Here is a 24,398-nt window from a genome sequence, read left to right as displayed (position 1 = left end):
CTTGAAGGGCCTACATTCGTCTGTGAGAAGGCAGTAGCAGATTTTTTTGTGAATTTGCAGTATACCGATGGTCATACCCTGGTTTGTAAGGTTGGAAAAGTTGAGTTTACATTGGATGAAGCTCAGTCGGGAAAAATTCTGAATTTCCCATCTGAAGGAATTAAAAAACTGGGAAATAATAAAGACATCAAAGCCTCAGACAACTTCAAAGGTATCATAGTTTGAATAGGAGAGCGGGTGACCACTGAAACTTTGTACAAGAAACAGATGAAGCGACAATATCAGCTTCTCCTCGAGGTAGTCAACAAAGTGATATTGCCTAGGACTGAAAAGAGGTGTATAGCATCTAAGAAGGACCTGTTCCTCATGGAGATTCTGGATGGATAACACTTGGTCAACGTACCTTCTATCATGATCGAGCACATAATAAAAGTTGTGGACACAAAGGATGGCAAGCATGGTCTCCCCTATGTCTTCCTTCCAACTAAAACGTTTGATCACTTCAAGGTAATCACTAGAAAGGTCACCAAAGGAATTAAAAAACAAATGTTTTCCTTGAGCACCCTAGAGGAGTGTAACATTGTGCAAAAAAAAGGAGGAGAAGGATGCACCTCTACTATTTCTAGTCTTATTGAGGTAAACGAGAATATCTTGGCTGAAGTGGAGCGGCGGTGGATTGAAAATGCTCTATATTGCTAAGTTAAAGATAGAATGACCTGGTTCGAGTGAAGTGCAGACAACAGAGATTGCTGAGTTGAAAGAAGATAATGCTCAGCTGAAGAAGGGTGAACAACTTCAAGAGCAAATCTTGGACACTCACAAAGCTACAGATGCAAGGCTGGACATGATGCTCAAAGTTTTCAATCCTATCAAACCTGCAATTCCATGATTCAATCCTCTCAGTTCATTTTCGTTGTTAATCCTTGTCTGTTAACCCTTGTCCTTGTCTTTGCAAATACCCTTTTTGTTTTGGTCTGAATAATGACATCAGCACTATGGCAAGTATATGGTGTATGTTTGTGGTATTAATTGACAGTTCGTTTGAATACTAATTCACTGGATCTCTTTTTTTTTTGTGCTTATGCTTCTTTTCTGTATTACTTTGGTTGCATCTGTTAATGTTCCTTTAAGTCTACCCCTCTGGCCTGAGTTAATAACTTTGAACTTCTTTAAACTTGTGCTTAATTTCTCTTTTCGATGATGCCAAAAGGAGGAAAGAGTTATTTGTGTTGCGTGTAGGTTGTGCTCTGTGCCTGTTATTCTTCAAGTGTTGCAGGAAGAGTTGTGTATTGTCAACCTGGTGTCTAAGATGAAATATGGAAAAATGAAGATGAGGGACATTTCCTTAGGGGGAATTCCTGGATACAAGCTGGTTGAATATTGCACAATTGTGAGTCTCACAGAAACACATGAAACAGTTGCATCGTCATTTCTACCTGAGCTTGCTATGAAGAAGAAACCTGGTCCTCAGAGGGAATATCCGTACAAGTTTGTCATCATCAAAAAAGGGAAAATTGATGAGTTATAGAATTTCATAGTTTTGATAATTTGACAAACGGACAAAGGACCAAGTTCTCCATCAAGTCCCCTGGGAGCACTGCACGACACTTAATAGCTGTAAAGCTACTGCACTATTTGGCAGAACTGCAGCAGCACAGTTGTATGTATGTCCATGGTCACATGCTTTCCACATGCTCTCTCTATTGGTCTCATATTTATACAACATGTTGCGAATTATTCAATCTAACACTTGAAAACTTAAAAAGATTAGACTTATACAAGTGCAGCAGCCACAGTTCTCCTTGGCGCTTTCAAGAACAAGCTAAGACAGATTTAAAGGACCAGATCTCAACAACGGAAGATGTTTTGAGTCCTAGAATTGTCTAGTCTTTATGATCTCTACATTGTAAACCTATACATCTTTAAGAAGAGTTTCGTAGGTATTTTGTCTTTATCAAGCTTTTGTTGTAAACACTTGGCTAGAGTTAGTCATAGCGGTGTGAGGATTCAGCTAGAGTTAGCTGAATTAGTTTGGTGTTTGACCAGAGTTAGTCAAAAAAGGTACTTGCAATAGAGTTATTGTAAGGGGAGGGATTAGTGGTTTAATTCCTAGGTTGCAAAAGCTTGTAATCTGAAATATTGCTCAGTTTAGTGAAGTTGGAAATCCTACTGGAGTAGGTCGTGGTTTTTAATCCCTTGAGCAAGGAGCTTTCCATGTAAATATTGTGTCTTGTTTACCTTTTGTTTTTCGCTTAAGGGAACTGATAAGATACCTGGTACTTTATCTATTTTGGTGGACACTTAGTTTTTATCAAATCAAGTTTTGGAGATTCTTTGGACTAATATAAGCAAATATTTAAAGCCATGACAAACTGAACTTCTAGAATAAATAGGATATATACCCCAACGTGCAACAAACTGGGGACTTCTTTGAACAACCAACCTATGGATTAGAAGTCATAATTCGTAGGGATATTTAGCATGCAATTTTATACAATACTGAATTATATTTAGAAGAAGTAATTTGTCTTTAAAGGGTACTACAATTCGTAACGATAATCACATTCAAACAAAATTAAAATTTGCTTTTTTTTATACATGTAGATGCCTACAATATGTGTAAATAATTTATATATCTCACATGTCAATATCTGTCGTGCTTTTAGTTTCTATTTAGTGTACAATTAACTGACTTCAAGTAGGAAAGGAAAAGGTTCATTAATTAAAATCCAAGTACCACCAAACCGATTGTATAATTGTAATAGGACAGTTCATGTGGTAAAAGAATTTCGTGCAAACATGTAATGAGATCAGGTTTTTGATATTACAATTTTGTCCACCTGGCAATTATCTTTTTAAAATATTCTTAAACTTTTGGAGCTAGGTATAAAAGTCGATCAACATTTAGAGGATATTTTCGTGGTTCTACATTTAACAAAAATTATTCGTGTTTTTAATATATGTAGATAGATAGATCGATACAGATATAGATAGATTTGGAGGAAATATTACCAACATTTAATCGTTGCCCGTGCTCTTAATGTGGAGCAACAAAGATGTAGGAGTTATGAATTTTGTACTGAATATTAAAGCCGAAACAGGATAAATTATGTGAGAAAATAAAGAAGTTAATATTATTAACGGTGGGTGTTCGGGCTATCGGATTGGATATGAAATTTTCGGTTTGGATATTCGGTTTTCGAATTGAAGAAATTACAATCCAAATCTAATTCAAATAAGTTCGGATTGGATTGGATATTTTAAGTTCGGTTTGGATTTTTCGGATTTGACTCTTGAGACTTAAGACAAACTTATTAGGAACGAAATTCATGTGTTAGTTCTACAGAGATAAATCTAAATCTTAATTGCTCAGTAAAAAAGCCTTCTAGCTCAAATTAGGATTAACAAATCCAAGTCATATCCAACATAGTAAATCCATACCAAATAAAAGCATTTTGGAAAAGTGGAAATGAACAAAATAAAATCTAAGTAGTTATCTGGAAAAATAACAGAGAACTCTGCCGTGGGTGACACTAACGTATGACTTTTGAGACTTGAGAAGTAAGAAAACCTTATATTATATTTGATTTAGTAGAGAATTGTATATTGAATTTAATCTTTTAATGGGTAGGGTCTTAGGTACTAACCTATTAGACCTTTAGAAACTAGACTTATTAGTATTAGACACATATGATATAAGTAGGGCTAGATAAAAGGTATAAAAAATTTGGATTTTCGGATATTTAAAAATTCATAGTGCTAAATCCATATCCAATCCGAAATCCATAAATTTTAAAATAAAATTTGAAATCTAATCCATAATCCAAATATTTAAAAAGTTTAAATTTTAATTTAGATTTCGGGTTGGCCCAAACTGTGCCCACCCCTAATTAATAAAGGAAGTTCTAGAAATGTCTTGAAAAATGAGCCAAGAAACTCACTCGGCAACATGCAGTAGATATATAGGCATACGACATTGCCTACTGTCACAGCGTGAGCATAAAATAGATCATAATGGGCTTTAATGTGTAGCCTTACACGTGAATTAATAGCGATAAACAAGGTAATGTGACAGCTCTCTATGGTTCAAAATGTTTTTTATTTTTTTAATTTTTTTTTGAGTTTTATTTGTTTATTTTAATTTATGTAATATTTCAAAAAGTCCGAAAAGGACCTCATTACGTCCCTACATAACTGCACCTTTATTGTCTCTACTACTATTATTTATGATAATAATCCTCAATAGTCACACGTCCTTGCATTGGCCGTTTTTCTATTACTAGATGGCGTATGCCCGTGCTGCTTACAGACCCAACACTTTGGATTATATAGTATATCTATGTGTATGTAGTTGTGTACAATTGTAAAGATTTATGTATAAGGTAGTGATAGGATATATATTTTATATTACTAATAAACATACCTAAATTTGCACTGTCGATGCATATATATATAGATGAACATTAATACATATATACAAATGTTATTTGTCTATTAAGTGGAATTATGCGAGGATGATATATAGTGAAAAGTAAAGGAGTGTAAAAGTGACACGCGGCCAAAAACATAATTAATACTTGCCACTTGAAATGACATCATCTGTTCTGATGTAATTTTTATGAGCGGGGGCAAAATAGGGAAAGTACGAATATATTTAATACTAAGCTACAGTAAGATTCTACTTTTAACTAACGGAAATATTCAATGGCAAGTTCTTTGACCAAATTGCCCTTGGTCAACGATCCACTTCTTCAACTCATACTTTTCAGGCGCGTGGGGGCGCGTGCGATGGCCCCGCATCGCGGGCCGATCGCGCAAGTTTGAGTATTGAGCTGTAGAACATTGCGCGATGGTCCCGCATCGCGGACCAATCGCGAATCGGGTCAGATTCGGGTCAAAAATTCGGGTTTACGCGTTTTAAGTTATATTTAAGGTTTGGGGTTTATTTCCCCAGCACCCCATTCACGAAAAGCTACCCTAAAGTCAATAATAACAAGTCTCAAGCCTCAATAACCATACAAGGTAAGTGTTACCATGATTCTAGGTTGAATTCAAGTTCCTAATCCCTTTCTAACATGATTATTGTGACCAAATACTAGGGTTTGCAACATAATTCCTTCCAAAGTGATTCAAGCTAGGATTTGGGTGTTCTTCATTAGAAAAGTGGATGTTAAATCTTGTTTAACAAATTAAGGTATGTCTCCCTTTTAAAAACCTTATTTTGGATGTATGTCTCTTTAAAAATAAAATCCTTTTTGAATATAAAGGTAATTTGTATGTCTCTTTTGAACATACTGTTTCTATCAGTTTTTACGAACTCTTTGGTTGTGATTTGTATGTCTGTTTTAAAATAACTTTTGAAACTATTGTTGGAAGTATTAATTTTATTGAAGATTCTTTAATGAATGAAAGGAAAAGTAATTCTTTTCATGGTTCTTGAACTCCAATTCATGTCTAAATGGTGGTTAATGTGTGTGAGGGGACAAACCCACATTAAACCTAGATTGTAACAAACCCTATATATGTATATGATATTATGAATGTTTTCCTCTATAAGAGATGCTTAATAATGAAGGATAACGATTGGTAATGATATTGGAATTCTCTTGATGGATGATTTAACTAGTTACTTGAAAGGTTGTTGACTGATAAAAGTATGTTATTACGAATTGTGGAAATTGAAACTTGTTTAAAGAAGTGAAACGTTTTCAAGACATTCTTTGAAATGATTTATCTTTACGAGATGGCATAACGAACCTTGATGGTAAATGGTGATGTGACTACTTTGAGATGAATTGAAATTCGGCTTTTATGCTATGAACTCTGTGGATGTGATTTTGCCTAGCCATTCGGGAGGATGAGTGGTCACCGGGGTTTTCATATTCCGGTGTGCTTATGCCTAGCCATTCGGGAGGATGAGTGGTCACCGGGGTTTTCATATTCCGGTGTGCTTACGCCTAGCCATTCGGGAGGATGAGTGGTCACCGAGGACTTCATATTCCGGTGTATGTATGCCTAGCTACTCGGGAGGAAGGGTAGTCACTATGGATCCTAGTGTGGTAATTGCCTAGCCATTCGGGAGGAGGAGTGGCCACTACCGGGTTCGCTACCCGGGGTGTGATTCAAGCCTAGCTATTCGGGGGGAAGGATAGCCACCGCTGGGTTCGCTACCTGGGGTGTGATGTATGCCTAGCTATTCGGGAGGAAGGATAGCCACCGCGTACTACATAGTCCGGTGTGATTTATGCCTAGCTATTCGGGAGGAAGGATAGCCATCGAGAATTATATGTTCCGGTGTGGTGCGCTATGCGCGATATGATTGATTCTTGGGCCTGTATTGACATGTGTGATATTCTTATTCTCTCATGGATCTGTTGTTGACAATCATAATTGATGAAAAAGGCATATTTGAAGTTGTAACTTGACAAGAGGATTTATAAATGGGTTTTGATAATTCTTATTGAGGTACATATGCTGAATACCTGTTTTTATATTAATTAATGGCTTTGTAAACTGTTTAACAAATGATATTAAGAATCATAAAGTGGAATGACTGTTTTATACTATCTTTTCAGAACTGATGTCTTTATCTATTATTATATTTTATTTTTATAATACTTGTTGTCCCCGAGGCACTCACTGAGTACGAAAGTACTCAGGCATACCATTGTTATTTTTGATGGTATGTTAGGTCACGGAGAAGAGCAGGTTCGTGATACTCTTGACGCTTAGGAGAACTTGCTGCTGCTGTTGATTTGGTGAGCCCACATCCTTGTTCGTGGGGCACTTCCTGTTTCATTTATTACTCTAGATTTCCGGGCTGCGGCCCGAAGTTAGATGATGGTTGTGTCTCTTAGAAGCTCCATAGATAGTTGTTAGAATTGTGGGTAGATTGTCAAAGTCTCGTACGACTTAATGGGTGTTTGCCACGTTTATGACTATTACTTATATTAGACTTCCGCTGATCTTATTTCATAATTATGATCCTGATATATGCAGTTATTCATAACTTTGTTTAATTTAAGGAAAGATTATTAAAAAGAAACTTGACGTTATATTTATTTTATAAACTGCTGGAGGTGAATGTTGAACCTGGCGGGTTCAAGTGTTATTATTGCATTGTTTTGGTTCTTCCGATGTTGTTCATGACATCGGATGCCGGTCACGTCTAGGGTGGGTTTTGGGGCGTGACACAATCTCTACCTCTCATCTCAACTTTTCGATCATCAAAGTTTTACAACATCGAAATGGCCTCAAAGAAGATCAACTCCAAATCAATTTCCTCCAAGGTTGCTGAATCCAAGTTCTCTGTTGATGTGGAAAGCATCCTCGACATTACCTTCGGTAGCATTGGACCAGTTATGAGGAACAAAGCAAGTATGCTGGGACAACAAACACTCCAAGTGTCGTCCGTATCAACTCCTATTTGCGGATTTTCATCCCTAAAAGAAGCACGATCCTCTACCAATGCATCAGAGGAAGGAAGCGACATTGCTGAAAAGATTAAGAAGACTCTTACTCTACTTGATTTCTCTGGATCCAAGTACTCCGCCATGAAGGAAGATGATGATACTTCAAGCGACGGATCCTCTCCACTCACACCACATGAAGTAAGCCAATCAAATATCAACTTATGCGACAATCCATGCTATTCTCCAACATCCCCAACAATCATGCAAGCGATGGTAACTAACGCTTCATCTATGGACGAGACACTAGCAAACTTGACAAAGATGATCGACGGCTTGGCCAAACATGGGAAAACTCAAGATGCTCGGATTGAGAAGTTGATGGAAAAGATGGATGGATTAATGGAAGGAGAATCCAGCCACGCACCTAGGAAGGGTCCAGAAACACAAGAGACTAAACCTCATGCAAAACAAGCACCGCCTACCAAGGAAATTCCAGTTTCTTCGGAAGGGATGATTCCACTTGACCGACTAAAAGAGTTCATCGAAGGGACTATCAAGGATAAGTATGAAGTTTCTGCCAAGTCTTCTTTTACTTACGGAAAGCCATACACTATAAGAATTGATAGCTTCAAGATGCCCGCCGGTTATCAACCTCCCAAATTTCAACAATTTGAAGGCAAGGGAAATCTAAAGAAACATGTTGCACATTTTGTTGAAACATGTAACAACGCTGGGACCTATGGATACTATCTTGTCAAGCAGTTCGTCCGCTCCCTTAAGGGAAATTCCTTTGACTAGTACACTGATCTTGAGCCTAATTCTATCGATATAGTTGGGAGCAACTAGAGCACGAGTTTCTCAATCGCTTTTATAGAACAAGGCGTACCTTGAGCATGGTCGAACTTACAAGCACTCGCCAGAGGAAAGGCGAACCAGTTATTGATTTCATCAATCGATGGAGAAATGCAAGTCTAAACTATAAAGATAGGCTCAATGAAGCTTATGCGGTAGAGATGTGTATCCAAGGAATGCATTGGGGGCTTCACTACATCTTGCAAGGAATTAAGCCAAAGTCTTTTGAAGAACTAGCTACTCGTGCTCATGACATAGAGTTGAGCATGTCTTCCACTGGAAATGAAGTAATGCCTGTCTACGACTCTCGCAAAGGAAAGGACAAGCAGAAAACCAAGAAATGAAGCAAGTTCGTTCCCAAGAGTGACAATAAAGATTCCATGAGCCTCAATGGCTTGCCTGTAAAGCTTACTACGAAGGTAGGCAAGAAGCAGAGTCTGAAAGCAACTTCCTATCAAGACAACACAAGCCGAAAGTCGACCTTGAAGAAAATGCAAGAAAGAGAATACCCCTTCCTGATTCTGATGTCCCAGAAATTTTTGATGAACTACTTGAGCTGAAGCTCATTGAGTTACCAGAGATAAAGCGACCCCATGAAGCTGGAAGAAAAAATGACCCAAACTATTACAAGTATCATCGACTTGTCGGTCACCCTCCTGAGAAGTGCTTTGTCTTCAAGGATAAATTTATGCAATTGGCTAATGAAAACAAGATTCTGCTTAATGATGAGAAGGCAAGTTCGAATCAAGTCTCTATAGCCTTTGGTTCTTTTGATCCGGTCCAGATACACAACTATGAAGAACATGAGGAAGGACCATTGGAAGAAAATAAAATTCAAGTTGATGAAGCCAATGATGAAGGTTGGATTCTGGTGACTAGGGGACGCTGTAAAACAAGTCCACAAAAAATCATCTAAACGAACAACTGGGAAGAGGATGGTTAGAAGACTAAGGAAGCAAAGATCAGTTGAGCATCAGAAGAAATCAAAAGTAGAGGTGAGCTACCACTAAGAACCACGACGTCCCGTGACTTTGGAGGAATTCCTACCAAGTTGGTTCTGCAATAGGATTGCTCGAGACAACATTGAGGCATCATGCTTCAATACTGATAAAGAATAAGCAAAGGATGAAAGCCTATCAACCTTGTCTCTATTGCCATCTGAAAAGCCTGTTGAATCTTCTTTTCAAAAGGTACACGCATGTGATACAAGAATCACATTCACGGATGACGATCTTCTCGCTTCCCATCCCAGAGTTGATGATTGATACTACCACTGGTTATGAGGCAATGTCTTTCATGGACGGTTCATCCGGCTATAACCAAATTCGCATGGCGCCAAAAGATGAAGAGCTTACCGCATTTCGTACACCCAGGGGTATTTATTGTTACAAAGTGATGCCTTTCGATTTGAAAAATACTGGTGCCACATACCAAAGGGCTATGCAGAATATCTTTGATGATTTTTTTCACAAAAATGTTGAATGCTATGGAGACGATTTGGTGGTAAAATCAAGAAAGAGGAGCGACCACTTGCAAGACCTGAGAATGGTGTTCGAGCGACTTCGGAGATATCAACTTCGAATGAATTCATTGAAATGTGCCTTTGGAGTTACTTCTGGAAAATTCCTTGGTTTCACTGTTCGACATCAAGGAATCGAAATTGATCAGGCTAAAGTTGATGCCATTTTAAAAATGCCCGAGCCTCAAAATATTCATGAGTTAAAATGTCTGCAAGGGAAGCTAGCATACATTAGGAGATTCATTTCTAATGTAGCTGGAAGGTGCCAACCATTTAGTCGTCTCATGAAGAAGGGTGCTCCTTTCAAATGGGATGAAGCATGTAATAATGCCTTCGAGAATATCAAGTCATATTTAATGAAGCCTCCAGTTCTAGTAGCCCCTGTACCTGAAAAATGATTAATACTATACATTTCAGCACAAGAAAGGTCAGTTGGAGCGTTGTTGGCCCAAGAGAATAGTGAAGGGAAGGAAAATTCTCTTTACTACTTGAGTAGAATGACGACACCAAATGAGCTAAATTACACTCCAATTGAAAAGTTGTGTTTGGCCCTAGTCTTCTCGATTCAAAAGTTGAAGCACTACTTTCAAGCTCATAGTGTTCACCTTATTTCCAGGGAAAATCCCATTAAGTTTGTGATGTCAAAACCAGTCCTCAGTGATCGACTAGCAAGGTGGTACCTCCAGTTTCAACGATTTGTGATCACATACATCCCTCAAAAAGTTGTAAAAGGACAGGCAATGGCGAACTTCTTGGCGGATAACCTGATACCCGATGATTGGGATCTAACTGATGAAGTTCCCGACGTAGATGCAATGGTTGTTGAAATTCAACCTCCATGAAAAATGTGCTTTGATGATGCTACACAACGTGATGGACCTGGTGCTGGTGTGGTGTTTGTTACTCCGTAAGGAGAAGTTCCACCATACTCCTTTACCTTGACACAATGTTGCTCCAATAATGTCGCTGAATATCAAGCACTAATACTTGGACTTGAAATGGCAGTCGACATGAAGCAGTTGCAGTTACAAGTATTTGGTGACTATCAGTTGGTGATCAATCAACTCCTAGAAAGCTATGAAGTCAAGAAGCCCGAATTACTCCTCTATCATGGTTATGCTCAGAAGTTGATAAAATGGCCTGGTGATGTGACTCTTTAGCACGTTCCAAGGAAGGAAAATAAGAAAGCCGATGCTTTAGCAGCTCTAGCTTCAACACTAAATCTGCCAGATCAAACACAAGTAACTATCTACCAAAAACGGGTAGTACCTCCACCAAATGAGGATGAAGGCGCGGAAAATGAGCTTGATCATCTCGTAGCTATTTCTGAAGCTGCAAAGGAAGACTGGCAATAACCCATTATTGACTACTTGAGTTATGGGATACTGCCAGAAGATTCAAGAAGAAGAACTTAGATTCGTCATCGTGCACTTCGATTCCTTTACTACAAGGATACTTTATATAAAAGATCCTTTGAGGGGGGTACTCTTGCGATGTTTGGGGGAGCATGAAGCAGTCTAAGCTTTGCAAGAAGCACATTCAGAAGTATGTGGATCACATCAATCTGGACTAAAGCTCCACTTCCATATAAAAAGGATAGGATATTATTGGCCAACGATGGTGAAATATTGCTTGGACTATGCTCGAAGATGCATGTCTTGTTAGTTTCATGCGAATTTTATACGAAGTATTACACCAGACAGTCGCATCTTGGCTATTTGACGCTTGGGGGTTGGACGTCGTTGGTCCGTTACTGAAATCTTCTGGTGGACACTTGTACTTCTTGGCTGCAACCGACTACTTCTCAAAATGGGCCAAAGCTGTCGCTCTTAAAGAAGTGAAGAAGGAGAATGTTGCAAACTTCATCCGAGTAAATATCATTTACCGCTTTGTCATTCCTCGTTACATAATAGAAGACAATGGCAAGCCATTTGATAATAAATTGATGAACGAGATTTGTGATCTCTTCGGTTTCAAGCAGCGTAAATCTTCTATGTATCATGCTGCCGCCAACGGTCTAGCTGAAGCGTTCAATAAGACTATGTGTAACTTGTTGAAGAAGGTAGTCTCCAAGTCCAAACGATATTGGCATTAATGAATGGAAGAAGCTTTGTGGGCATATAGGACGACTTACCACACACCAACGCAAACAACCCCATACTCGCTTGCTTATGGAGTTGAAGCAGTCCTACCACTTGAGCGCTAAATACCTTCCTTACGACTTTCTATTCAAGAAGGGCTCACCGAAGAGGAAAATGCTCGATTTTGTCTTGCAGAGGTAGAAGCACTTGATGAGAAAAGGCTGGAGGCTCAATAAAATCTTAAATGTTATCAAGCCCGTCTATCTTGTGCCTTCAACAAAAAAGTGTGCTTGAGGTCTTTCCAAGTTGGAGATCAAGTCCTTGCAGTAAGAAGACCCATCATTGTTTCCCATAAGTCTGGGGGCAAATTCACCTCAAAATGGGATAGACCATATGTTGTATAAGAAGCACATTCAAGTGGCGCTTACAAGCTTGTTGATGCGGATGGAATGAGGATCGGTCCTATCAATGCAAAGTTCTTGAAGAAATACTATCCCTGAAGAAAGATGACGCTCCTTGACGTACGAGCATAAACTGCATGTTATTCCCGTCCCGCAAGAGTATAAACTGAGCACGACCCCAAAAAAAATCAGTCTGTTAGGTTGAAAACCTTGCGAAAGGCGGCCTAGGCAAAAGTTAAGACATAAAAAAGATATCCGCTAGTTCGAAAACCTCGCAAGAAGCGGCCTAGGCAAAAGTTAGGACACAAAAAAGAAACTCATTTTTCTGAACTATGAAATGACTTGATCCTCTTCACCGAGGTACGTAGGCTGCTTAGAGTTTTATTCTAAGCTCAGTCTGATGAGTTAAAAAAATACGTCACTCTATGTGTTGTTTGAGTAAAGTATGATGGAATGAAATCCAGCCGACAAGGCACCTGCAGGTCGTACATACAAGCATCTTTTTGTTGCAATTAGGACCATTTGGACCTTCACTAAATACCGGTGGTCCAATGATGGCAAATCACCATGGAAAATGGGTTTCTCCAAGGGAATGATTGTAATCTCTTAGTAAGTGGTCAAATCAAGAATTTAAAGTTAGCAAATCCATTGGTTTCAAATTGAAGGCCTCAAATCCGGCAACTCTTCGAGTTGAAGTCCAAAGCCATCGCATCTGCAAGGTGAAGTCTTCAAGCTGAAGTTTTAAATTCACAATGTCGGCAAGTTGAAGTCTTAAAATACAGCAAGCCTTCAAGTTCAGTTCTTCAAACCCGCCAAGTTTTCAAGTTGGAATGAAAACAAATCTAAGGTGGACTTTCCGAATTTATCTGGGATGACCAAGAGGGTTGCTGACTTTGATTTTTGGACATATGTTAGATTCCTAAGTCTAGTTTCTTGAGAAGTTGGAAACTCAGGATTTTGATGTTGCTACATCGAGATATGAATTTGTTTTGGCGAAACTGCGCAAATCTAAAACTATTGACGTTTCAGCATGTAAAGCCGACTTTCCGAATTTATCTGGGGTGATTTAGATAGTTGTTGACTTTGATTTTTTGGATACATGTTAGATTCCTAGGTCTAGTTTCCTCAGAATTTGGCGGCTCATGGTTTCAACGTTCCTATATCGAGATATGAATTTTTTAGTGAAGCTAGGTGAATCTGAAACTATCAGCGTTTCAGCATGTAAAGCCGACTTCCCGAATTTATCTGGGATGAATTAGCTGTTTGTTGACTTTCATTTTTGGATAAATGTTATATTCCTAAGTCTAGTTTTCTGAGAATTTGGCAGCTCGCGATTTCAACGTTCCTACATCGAGATATGAATTTTTTGGCGAAATTGCGCAAATCTGAAACTATCGACGTTTCAGCATGTAAAGCCGACTTCCCGAATTTATCTGGGGTGATTTAGCTAGTTGTTGACTTTGATTTTTTGGATACATGTTATATTCCTAGGTTTAGTTTCCTCAAAATTTGGCGGCTCATGGTTTCAACGTTCCTACATCGAGATATGAATTTTTTTTGGCGAAGCTGCGTGAATCTAAAACTATCAGCGTTTCAGCATGTAAAGCCGACTTCCCAAATTTATCTGGGATGAATCAGATGTTTGTTGACTTTGATTTTTGCATACATTTTAGATTCCTAAGTCTAGTTTCCTGAGAATTTGGCGGATCTTGATTTCAACATTCCGACAGCGAGATATGAATTTTTTGGTGAAACTGTGCGAATCTGAAACTATCGGTGTTTTAGCATGTAAAGCCGCCCGCAAGAACTTTGAGACACGAACAACAACCTTTAAGAGAAAGAGAAGCCTAATACAGCGGCAATGTGCAACGAAACAAGTAAATGATCCTTGATGTTGAAGCACAAAAGAGATATCAACGAGAATTGCAGTGTAAGGCAAAAGGCAAGAAGCTTTTATTACTGTCAAGAACTTCAACTAATCAAATGTAAGAAAGAAAAAGGAGAGCAAGTACAAAATAAAAATAAAAAAAATGTTTCCTGCAAGCTAATCTAGACAGAACTTATAATTGACTAAGTCGTGAAAGTTAGCCTCAAAGTATCACCTCTTCTCTTCTATGTCAGCCGAATTATTTGTTGTTGCCTGGGAGACATCAGCACATCTACGGTATTCATCTTAAGCAGCTGAGACTTTAGATTTAAACTCCTCAACATCATTCTTTGTAGCATTTCAGAGGGCTCGTAACTCCTTCACCTTCTTCTTCGCCTCCTTAAGAGATCGACGAGTAGCAGATAGCTTTTTGGCCTTCTCATCTTTTTCAGTTAAGACAAGATCAAGATGTTCCTTGTCTCTTACAAATGACTCTGATTTTTCGACTTCTTATCAACAAGAGTTGATTGTGCTTGGTCATAGGAAGTGTCAAGCTTAAAGAAAGAATCCAATAATTTCTTCAAAGGGGAAATATCCAAATCCTTTCCATCCATCTCCTCGAGGATCACTTTTACCTCATCTTCAAGAGAAGATGCATAATCCACAGAAAGGTTGGAGAATTTAGCTTGGATCTTAGTCCAGGCTTCCAAAGCAAAATTCTTTCAAAGCGTCATCACAACCTTTCTTCCATAAAAAACGGACATAGTTGTTGCTGGTGGTTTGCGAGAATTGGGTCCTAAATTTGTTTTAGACCTCCCATGAGAAATATAAGTGGCCTTTCGCTCTGATTTAGATGTCGGAAGTGATCGTTGTGAGTCTGGCCCTGCTACAGATTCACTGCTATCTTGAGGCTTGCTTTGGTGAGAAGCCACCAAAATATTGACCTGCTTGGCTGCATAGAAACAATAAACAATCAGTAAACTCGTTCAAGTATCATGGGGCAGCAGGGAAATTTAAATCATTACCTCTTTAGTAACTGTTAAAGTCCTTGAAGAACTGCTATCGCTGCCGCATGAGAATTAGTGTCTCCTAGCTCGTCTACGGGTGGTCTGAATCGCTTCGGACAATGATCCCAATGACTGCTATCACTTTCGTCTTGTGGGGGTTGCTTTTTAGAAGCTTGATGAGCCTGAAGAGGCATCTTCTCTTTTGAACGTCTGCACATGGAGGTCCCTTGCTTTTGTGTGGTAAAACTGCTTTGGACTTTAAAGCAAGAGATTTATCAGCGAAGACCTCTTCATTATGTGCTTGAAGAATGTTTGTAATAGGGCCAACAACTGTCACCAACGATTGCAAGTTATCTTCGAGATATTTCTCATGCACTTTTGCCCACCAAGATTTATACTCATACGAAAAGAGCTTCCTCACATTAGACGTAGTGGTAGGGAAAGTTGCCTTCGACATGGATTTTTGTGACACACAAAGTCAAGAGAATCTAAGTCCTTCAGCTAATGAGGCACTGCGAATATCACTTTCCAAGACGCCAGAAGTGTCTTGATAAAACCCAAACTGACGGCTAAATCGGTGCACACTATATGGCTCGACGATTTAGGAGTCCTCGATCCTCAAAGGAAGGTAATTCAAACGAAGGCGTATAAATTAACTCACCTCCAACTCTGGTTCCTTGCCATTGTCCACAAAATAATGAAGACGGGACCTATTTGGCATAGTAGAAGTCCAAGCAACGCTATCTCCTCGATGAACGTGTTTTCTTGCATGCTCCCTGTCAAAATTTCTTGCAACACCTTCTCCAGAATATACTACCATTAACGGAACTGATGGTCCATTAGGAAGTACAAAATGCGTCTTGAAGTAGTGAGCAAGCCAACCATACAAATAATGAATGGGAAATGATACTTTGATATGCTTACGTTGCGATGACTTGGAAATCTTGGTTAAACCATTGTAAATGTTCGATAAGACTGGGACTGCAAGACTAATTACTAGTTTATTTGCTATTATGGCCGCCATTCTAAAAGTCCCCGATCGAATGAAGTCACCATCTTTAGAGGGAAATACAAAGGCTCACAAACAATATGATAAGAAGGCTGCTAAATATGTATCATCCCTTTGTTCATGATCTACTCCAAGTTTGAAAAACATTACTTCATCTGCACTTGACCACTCGGCTGCTCTAGGTATATCTCCAGTTGGATTATATGTTGACTTCAAGCGAGCAGACTTTTTCCTTCCGTGGTGGAGCAGGCTCGTATTTCAAAGCTCTTTTGCCCCAAAATTTTATCCACTTGCTCAAGAGCACCTTTGGATTATGAATCTCACCTTCTTAAAGATGTTGAAAGGCTAAGAATAGGTACTCACATGTTTGGGGAACGAACCTTTCGTTATTCTCATTGGTACCTGTAAGCTCCTTAGCTTCGGGCACTACTGCTTCATAAGGGGAACCACCAATGGGTAGACCTTCAATGACGTGTAAATCCCAGAGGAATATTGATAGCTCTCCAACAGATGTAAGTAATATATTTGTCGTTGGACACCAGGCTTCAAAGAATGCTTGCAATATGTTTGAATTGCGATCATAGGTGAACAGAGAAGCATACATAGCATCATATATTCTCACTGTCTTCAAAGTTTGTTGACTTCTGCCAAGCGCGTCTTTAGCCCATTCCCAATATCCTGGTGTATGATGATATTCACGGTCAATTTCCATGGTTCCTGATCCTCAATGTACTTGTCCTGGAAGTATTCGACGTCCTAAACAAGGAAGGGTGCCCTCAACATTTGACTTGCGATGGTTAGGATTTTGAAGGGACCACATTTTTTACGATCCAGTAGAACCTTGATTGTGTTCTGAAGTCCAATTTAGCATATGGAGAGAATTCCTCAAAGATGACCACGGACCAGCATACCAACCAATCAGTGGAATATGAGTCAGCAACTTGGTTAAGATCTCGCCATTTTCAGCTTCAATTATGAGATACTTGTTTTTGGAGGACGGAGACGTATAATCTCTGAAGTGAACCATCTCTTCAAATTGCATGAACAAAAGAATCTTGGTTAACCACAAGGTTGAAGTTGATTGAATTACTACTTATAATAAGGGGGAATCTAAAGATTTTGAAGTCATTTTGTTAGATTCTAACTAATGGTTAGGCTTTCCTTTTGACTTTCTTAACCTATTCTCATTTTTCACTCTATTTTCTTGTCCATTTCTATGTGGGTCCCTAAAATTGGTGTATATTAATATATATAATACTTTTTGTGAATATTTTTTATATGGTACTTTTAGCTTTTATATTTAGTCCAAATAAATATTTTTTTTATATAATTAAGAATATATTAATAGTTTTATATATCAAATTTATCATTATTTAGATAAGTGAGTTTTTACACAACCAAAAAAATCATATTAAATGGGCACTCTTTAATTAAGGTGATTTAGTAAAAATGCTTCTTACTTTCTAAGGATAAGTGATTTCTTAAGGGGGTGCGCCCAAGCTAATATGGACCGAGTCGACTATTAGATTACCCTTTATATTTTCTAACTCTAAGAAAAATTATTGTTTTCTAACTTACAAAAACTTCTATATGATTCAATATATTAGAAACATTGAGAAAGTGTCGAACTACTTTTACAACTAATATAATGTTACCAAAAAAAAACACAAAAAAGGTTGTAAATATAAATTTTATTGTAGTTTGGACCCGGACTCAGCACAGGCCAAACGACACTAGTTCATGTAAATGGGACTTATCAGTCTTAAGGTGTCGGAGGCAATGTTAATCTCTCGCACCCTAAGCCGATTGTTTTGTGAATGTATTGTTAAAAGGAGCTCAAGCTGTCAGTCTCAAAGTGTCGGAGGTAATATTAATCTCTCGCACTCTAAGCTGATTGTTTCTTAGATAAGTCAGGGTCTTTACTTGTCAGTCTCAAAGTGTCAGAGATAATGCTAATCTCTCGCACTCTAAGCCGATTGCTTCTTGCATACGTCGTCAAAAGGATCTTTATTTGTCAGTCTCAAGGTGTCGGAGGCAATGTTAATCTCTCGCACCCTACGCTGATGGCTTCATGGATATATCAATAAAAGGGTACCACTCATTGGGCATATGATGTCGGAGGTAATATTATTCTCTCGCAACCTAAGCCGATTGCTTCATGCATATATCAGTAAAAGGATGCCGCATGTCAATCTTAAGATGTCGGAGGTAATATTATTCTCTTGCAAATTAAGCTGATCTCTCATGAACTTTATGTGTTGGACCTACAAAAAGAAGTGGGACAACACACAGAAAAAGAAGAGGAGAAATTATACCCACCGTGAATCGAGAATGCCGAATGACAAAATAACGGAAAATATGCTCCTATTTATAGGTGGTGGCTATACCATTGTCGGCGGCAGAACTCCTAGTTGGGTGAAAATAGGAGCAGTTATTGGAGTCCATAAAGGACAAGGTGTCCTAACCCAATTGAAAATCCTAAACCTACGGGCACACGTAGAAAGTGAATAATATAACACTTCTGATTTGAGCAAAAAAAACAAAAGAGGGGAAAGGAGGCTTGTAGGGCCCATGCCACTACATGGAAGATGTTTACGTGCATTAAAAAAAAAAAAAGGTGTCTATTCTCATGCAATTTTGACACACTTGCAATTTTTGCAACTTAATGCTTGAGCTTTGATCTATATGGTCAAAGAAGAATTATGAGATGGGTGTTTGCTTAGCAATCTGAGTAAAATACTTTGTGGAGGGACAACTACGTTATGTGTAAGTTCATAATAGTATATACCAATAATGTATTCCGAGAAAGAAAATATTGGTATTGTACAATTACTTCAACGCTAGTCACGAAAATATTTTTGGTAATATTACCTCGGCAAGTCTTGAAGTAGGGGCATTTGTGGATAACGAAATTTTATTAAATTTAATTTCAGAAGAATTTCGGATCATAATAAATTCAAAACATTAGTCCAATCAAATATTATGGATTAATATAATTTTGAATTAATTATTCAAGTCCAATAAAGATGAATTTAACTAAAGGTCTGATTTTATTAGGCTAGTCCATTAATTTGGGCTATAAATAATGAGCCCGCTTTGCTAAGCTCAAGATGTCATCTTCCTAGAGGCCCACTTTGGTACCACATGTCAAATGACGTGGCACGCCAAGTCAAACAAAGAAGCCTATAGGGTCAGGACACGTGTCAAAATGATGCAGCATGCCTAGTCAAATCAAAGGCCAATGAAGATGCGCCACATGCTCCGACCAATCAAATATCGCCATGTCAATTGAAATCTGATTGGCCGAAAGGAGTTCGTCTTTATCACGTCTCCTCCATCCTACAACTATAAATAGGGGCCTCATAATTCAGAAAAAGGGACAGAAATTCTAACAAGAAGCCAGAGAGAGCTCGTGGATCAAACGCCACAGATTTTTCTATAAGCTAAAAGCATTCATGCACTCAAGTATTTCTCTAGAAGGTCTAGAGATCCAGACGGAGATTCAAGATCAAGCTTCAAGCCCTTGAATCTAAGTACAAGTTCAAGATCAAGACCACCAGATTCAAGATCAAGCTCAAAAGCTTTTGAATTCAAGTATAAGTCAAGATCAAATCTATCAAGATCTTGCCCTTGAATTTATTATCGAAAAGACGAATCAGAGGATTCATAGAGATTGTAACACTCATATTTTGAAATCAAATACAACGATTGTTGCGATATTTTCTTGTCTTGATTATTATTTTCTCGACGCGAATTTTATTGTCTACCGTTACATATGCAATGTCAATTATTGCATAACGACATTGACATATAGCATGAATATTTTGTCAGTGATGCATGAATATTTTGACAGTGATGAATAACAATATGATAGATCTTTTGAGCATTTTAATATTATTTTATTGATATATTAAAGTGTCTCATTCTCTTGTTTGACCATTCACGTTTGTGGCCATTAAAGCTGAAAATAGGCTCTTCAATTCTTACGTTTTCTTGGTGCCATAATATTGCCATTTACACTTTCAGTTATAGTGGTAATAGTAGGCAGTAATGGTCTCTCCTTGTTGGTCATTCATTTCCTCACACGTCTGACTATGCCATTATGCCTTGTAACTTATTTTCCCCTTATCACTTTTAGTACTCCATATTCACACTACTTTATTATTCCTTTAATCCACTCTTTTTATCCAATTAATTCAAGGATGAATTTTTCAACTATAAATAGTTTGTCATCCTTACTTTGTGGATATAGAGAAAAATATAGAGGGGTATAAAAAGTGAGTTAAAAAAGAGAGTTTATTAGTTGAAGGAAGGTGTTCTTCTTTTGGTGGAACTTTAGACTCAACATCTTGTCCAGAGTTTGTTTAGTTATACGACGTGATTGGGCTGTTGTATCCTAGATGGGACAAGTTAGAAAGGTTATTGTTGGACCGGTAGATTTGCTGCAGTGGACTTGGATCTCCTTAAAGTGAGCCAGATATCCGTGCCTCAGCTGAAGATATTTTTATTTTTCAATTGCAATTGTAATTTCATTGTAATATCTATCACCAACAATTGTTTTCTTGATGAAAAATCAAAGTGATGCTTTTGAAAATTTTAAAATTTATCTCCATGAAGTTGAAAATTAGTTTGGTAGAAAAATAATAAGAATTAGAAGTGATAGAGGCTGTGAATATGAGTCTAATGAGTTTAATTCTTTTGTTAGATCATTGCGAATAATTCATGAAACTACTCCACCTTATTCTCCTGCGTCTAATGGTGTAGCGGAGAGAAAATATAGAACTTTGTTTGAGTTAACAAATGCCATGCTTATTGAATCTAGTGCACCTCTAAATTTTTAGGATGAAACTATTTTAACTACTTGTTATGTGTTTAATCGTGTGCCTCATAAAAAGACTAAATTAACACCATTTGAGTTGTGGAAAGGTTACAAGCCAAATTTGGGATATCTAAGAGTTTGAGGTTGTCTAGCTTATGTAAGGCTAATGGATCCCAAAATTTCTAAGTTGGGTAAAAAGGTTACTACTTATGCTTTTCTTGGTTATGCTTCAAATAGTACAGCCTATAAATTTTTTTGTCTTGAAGATAGTAAAATAATAGAATCGGGTGATGCTATTTTTCATGAAAATAATTTTTCATTTGATTCTAAAAATAGTGGGGGTCATAGGACTGAAGAAAATATTTTATCACTACTTAGTTCTTCTACTTCTGTTTTGAAAAATAAAGAAAATGATGATTTTGAAATACGAAGAAGTAATAGAGCTAGAGTAGAAAAAGATTTTGGTACTGATTTTTATGTTTTTAATGTTGGAGACGACCCTCTCACTTTACAAGAAGTTTTATCTTCACATGATGCTTATTTTTGGAAAGAGGCTTAAATGATGAAATGGAATCACTTATTTCCAATAAAGCTTGGAAGTTAGTTGATTTACCACCGGGTTGTAAAACAATTGGGTGTAAATGGGTTCTTAGAAAAAAGTTAAAACCGGATGGCTCTGTTGATAAATATAAGGCTAGATAGTTGCTAAAGGTTTTAAACAACTAGAAGGCCTAGAATTTTTTGATACTTTCCATAAGGCTTTTAATTGCTATTGCTGCAATTTTTTATTTGCATATTCATCAAGTGAATGTAAAAACTGCTTTTTTAAATGGGGACCTAAATTAGGAAATATATATGGAACAACCCGAAGGTTTTGTTGAAGCAGGCCAAGAAAGCAAAGTATGTAAAGTTACTAAATTCCTATATGGCTTAAAACAAGCACCAAAGCAATGGCATGAGAAATTTGATTCCTGCATGATTGAAAATGGTTTTAAAACAAACGTGTGATAAATGCATCTATCATAAGTCTTGGAATAATTCACATGTTATTGTTTGCCTCTATGTTGATGATTTATTGATCTTTGGCTCTAACATGAATGTTATTGGTGAAACTAAAAATATTCTTAGAAGCCATTTTGACATGAAAGATCTTGGTGAGGCAAATTTTATTCTTGGAATAAAAAATTACTAAAATATGTGATGGAATTTTCCTTGACCAGTCACATTATGTTGAGCAAATTTTGAAAAAATCTAACTTTCTTGATTGCAAGCATGTTGTAACTCCTTTTGATTCAAGTGTTCACTTGTTTCCTGTTCAAAGTGAAAATGATGTGATAGATCAAATGGAATATTCTAGCTTAATTGGAAGTTTGAGATATGTGACTGACTGCACTAGGCATGAGATTGCGTATGCAGTTGGAGTACTTAGCAGGTTCACAAGCAAGCCATGTACTGAACATTGGCATGCCATAACGAGAGTTATGAAATATTTAGTTGGTACAAAATCTTATGGCTTGTTTTATAAAAAATATCCTGCTGTACTTGAAGGCTTTTCTGATGCAGATTGGAATACTTTATCCGGTGATTCCCGTTCTACAACTGGTTATACTTTTACGTTAGCAGGTGGTGCTATTTGTTGGAAATCAAAAAAGCAAACTATTATTGCTAACTCTACCATGGAGGCTGAACTAATTGCTTTAGCTTCAGCTAGTGAAGAAGCGAATTGGTTAAGAGATTTATTATTTCAAATTCCTTATTTTGAAAAACCAATTCCTCCTATTTTAATTCATTGTGATAGCACCGCTGCAATTGGTAGAGTCCAAAACCGTTATTACAACGGTAAATCCAGACCTATAAGGAGAAAACACAGTATTGTGAGATCATATTTGACTAGTGGTACCATTAACGTTGATTATGTCAAATCTTGTGATAATGTTGCAGATCCACTAACCAAGGCCTTGGCAAGAGAAAGGGTCTGGAGCACATTGAGGGGGATGGGGTTGAAGCCCATAAATTCATGAGTCGTGTATGAGAAAACTCAACCTGGGGACTAGAGATCCTATAACCAGGTTCAATGGGAAAAACGAATCGTATGATGGCTTATTGAGAAAATGCACTATTTTATTTATTCCCTCCCTATGGTGTGAGTGCATTATTCTGTAACGATTTGTGCAGGTTAAGTTTATAAACTATTAATGAAATTCTGTAGCTCTTATGAGTGGGGTGTTAAGTTACAGAAGTACCCTTGACAGATTTCACCTATGTGAGTGTGGAAGTAGGCCGCTTCCTATGAGAATTGGGCTCGTTCTAAAAGCACTCATGAAATCGGGATAGCACAAGGCTGTAATGTGCAGGCTGTGAAAGCTCATTTTAACACCTTGATTATTATGTGTAAGCAATAATTTTTTATTTCCCTTAAGCAGTCATAGTTCAAGTCTGAGACTACTACGACTCTGGATTAAAGATTATTGTTTTACTAAGTGGAGGTTCAATGCAGAGCACACCTTCATTATGCATAATAGTCTTCCTTCAACTGGTAAACTCCCTTTGTATAATACTAAATTGAGTGGGGGGATTGATAGATCTTTTGAGCATTTTAATATTATTTTATTGATATATTAAAGTGTCTCATTCTCTTGTTAACCATTCACGTTTGTGGCCATTAAAGCTGAAAATAGGCTCTTCAATTCTTACGTTTTCTTGGTGCCATAATATTACCATTTACACTTTCAGTTATAGTGGTAATAGTAGACAGTAATGGTCCCTCTCTGTTGGTCTTTCATTTCCTCACACGTCCGACTATGCCATTATGCCTTGTAACTTATTTTCCCATTATCACTTTTAGTACTCCATATTCACACCACTTTATTATCCCTTTAATCCACTTTTTTCATCCAATTAATCAAGGATGAATTTTTCAACTATAAATAGTTTGTCATCCTTACTATGTGGATATAGAGAAAAATATAGAGTGTGTAAAAAGTGAGTTAAAAAAGAGAGTTTATTAGTTGAAGGAAGGTGTTCTTTTGGTGGAGCTTTGGACTCAACATCTTGTCCAGAGTTTGTTGAGTTATACGACGTGATCGGGTTGTTGTATCCTGGATGGGACAAGTCAGAAAGGTTACTGCTGGACCGGTAGATTTGCTGTAGTAGACTTGAATCTCCTTAAAGAGAACAAGATATCCGCGCCTCAGCCGAAGATATTTTTATTTCTTCATTTTTATTTTTCAATTGCAATTGTAATTTCATTGTAATATCACCAACACAATACAAAAGAGTTCCTCAAGTTATAATGTGAAAGCATAATAAAAGAATACTTCAACATAATATATTAACTCGCAATTGCACAAAAAAGTGTTAAGTTGATTTCTTAAAAGGTGTTTTTTCCATCATTGTGGCAGGTTGGAGCATTCTTACTTTTGTGAACGGCT

At 37.5% G+C, this 24,398-nt stretch overlaps 1 protein-coding gene across 1 annotated transcript; it reads left to right on the top strand.

Moving 5' to 3' along the window:
* The first annotated feature begins 10,628 nt into the window (after window positions 1-10,628).
* On the top strand, window positions 10,629-13,524 carry LOC132639508 (uncharacterized). The gene is made up of 5 exons (XM_060355953.1): window positions 10,629-10,671; window positions 10,762-10,835; window positions 10,944-11,131; window positions 11,449-11,845; window positions 13,372-13,524. The coding sequence occupies exons 1-5, from the start codon at window positions 10,629-10,631 to the stop codon at window positions 13,522-13,524; spliced, it is 855 nt and encodes a 284-aa protein (XP_060211936.1).
* The last annotated feature ends 10,874 nt before the right edge of the window (window positions 13,525-24,398 follow it).

Source organism: Lycium barbarum, chromosome 5 (genome assembly GCF_019175385.1).
Source record: "Lycium barbarum isolate Lr01 chromosome 5, ASM1917538v2, whole genome shotgun sequence".
In the NCBI taxonomy this organism is placed as follows: Eukaryota; Viridiplantae; Streptophyta; class Magnoliopsida; order Solanales; family Solanaceae; genus Lycium; species Lycium barbarum.
The sequence above is the reverse complement of the archived record's forward strand: the minus strand, read 5'-3'. Positions and strand labels throughout refer to the sequence as shown.

What these genes read in the sequence shown, in the direction of transcription:
- LOC132639508 (XM_060355953.1), top strand. Translation starts at nt 10,629, where the DNA reads ATGTGCTTTGATGATGCTACACAACGTGATGGACCTGGTGCTG. An exon ending in TATTTGGTGACTATCAGTTG is followed by an intron (nt 10,836 to 10,943) that starts GTGATCAATCAA and finishes GTGACTCTTTAG; the next exon opens with CACGTTCCAAGGAAGGAAAA. An exon ending in GAAGCTGCAAAGGAAGACTG is followed by an intron (nt 11,132 to 11,448) that starts GCAATAACCCAT and finishes ATGTCTTGTTAG; the next exon opens with TTTCATGCGAATTTTATACG.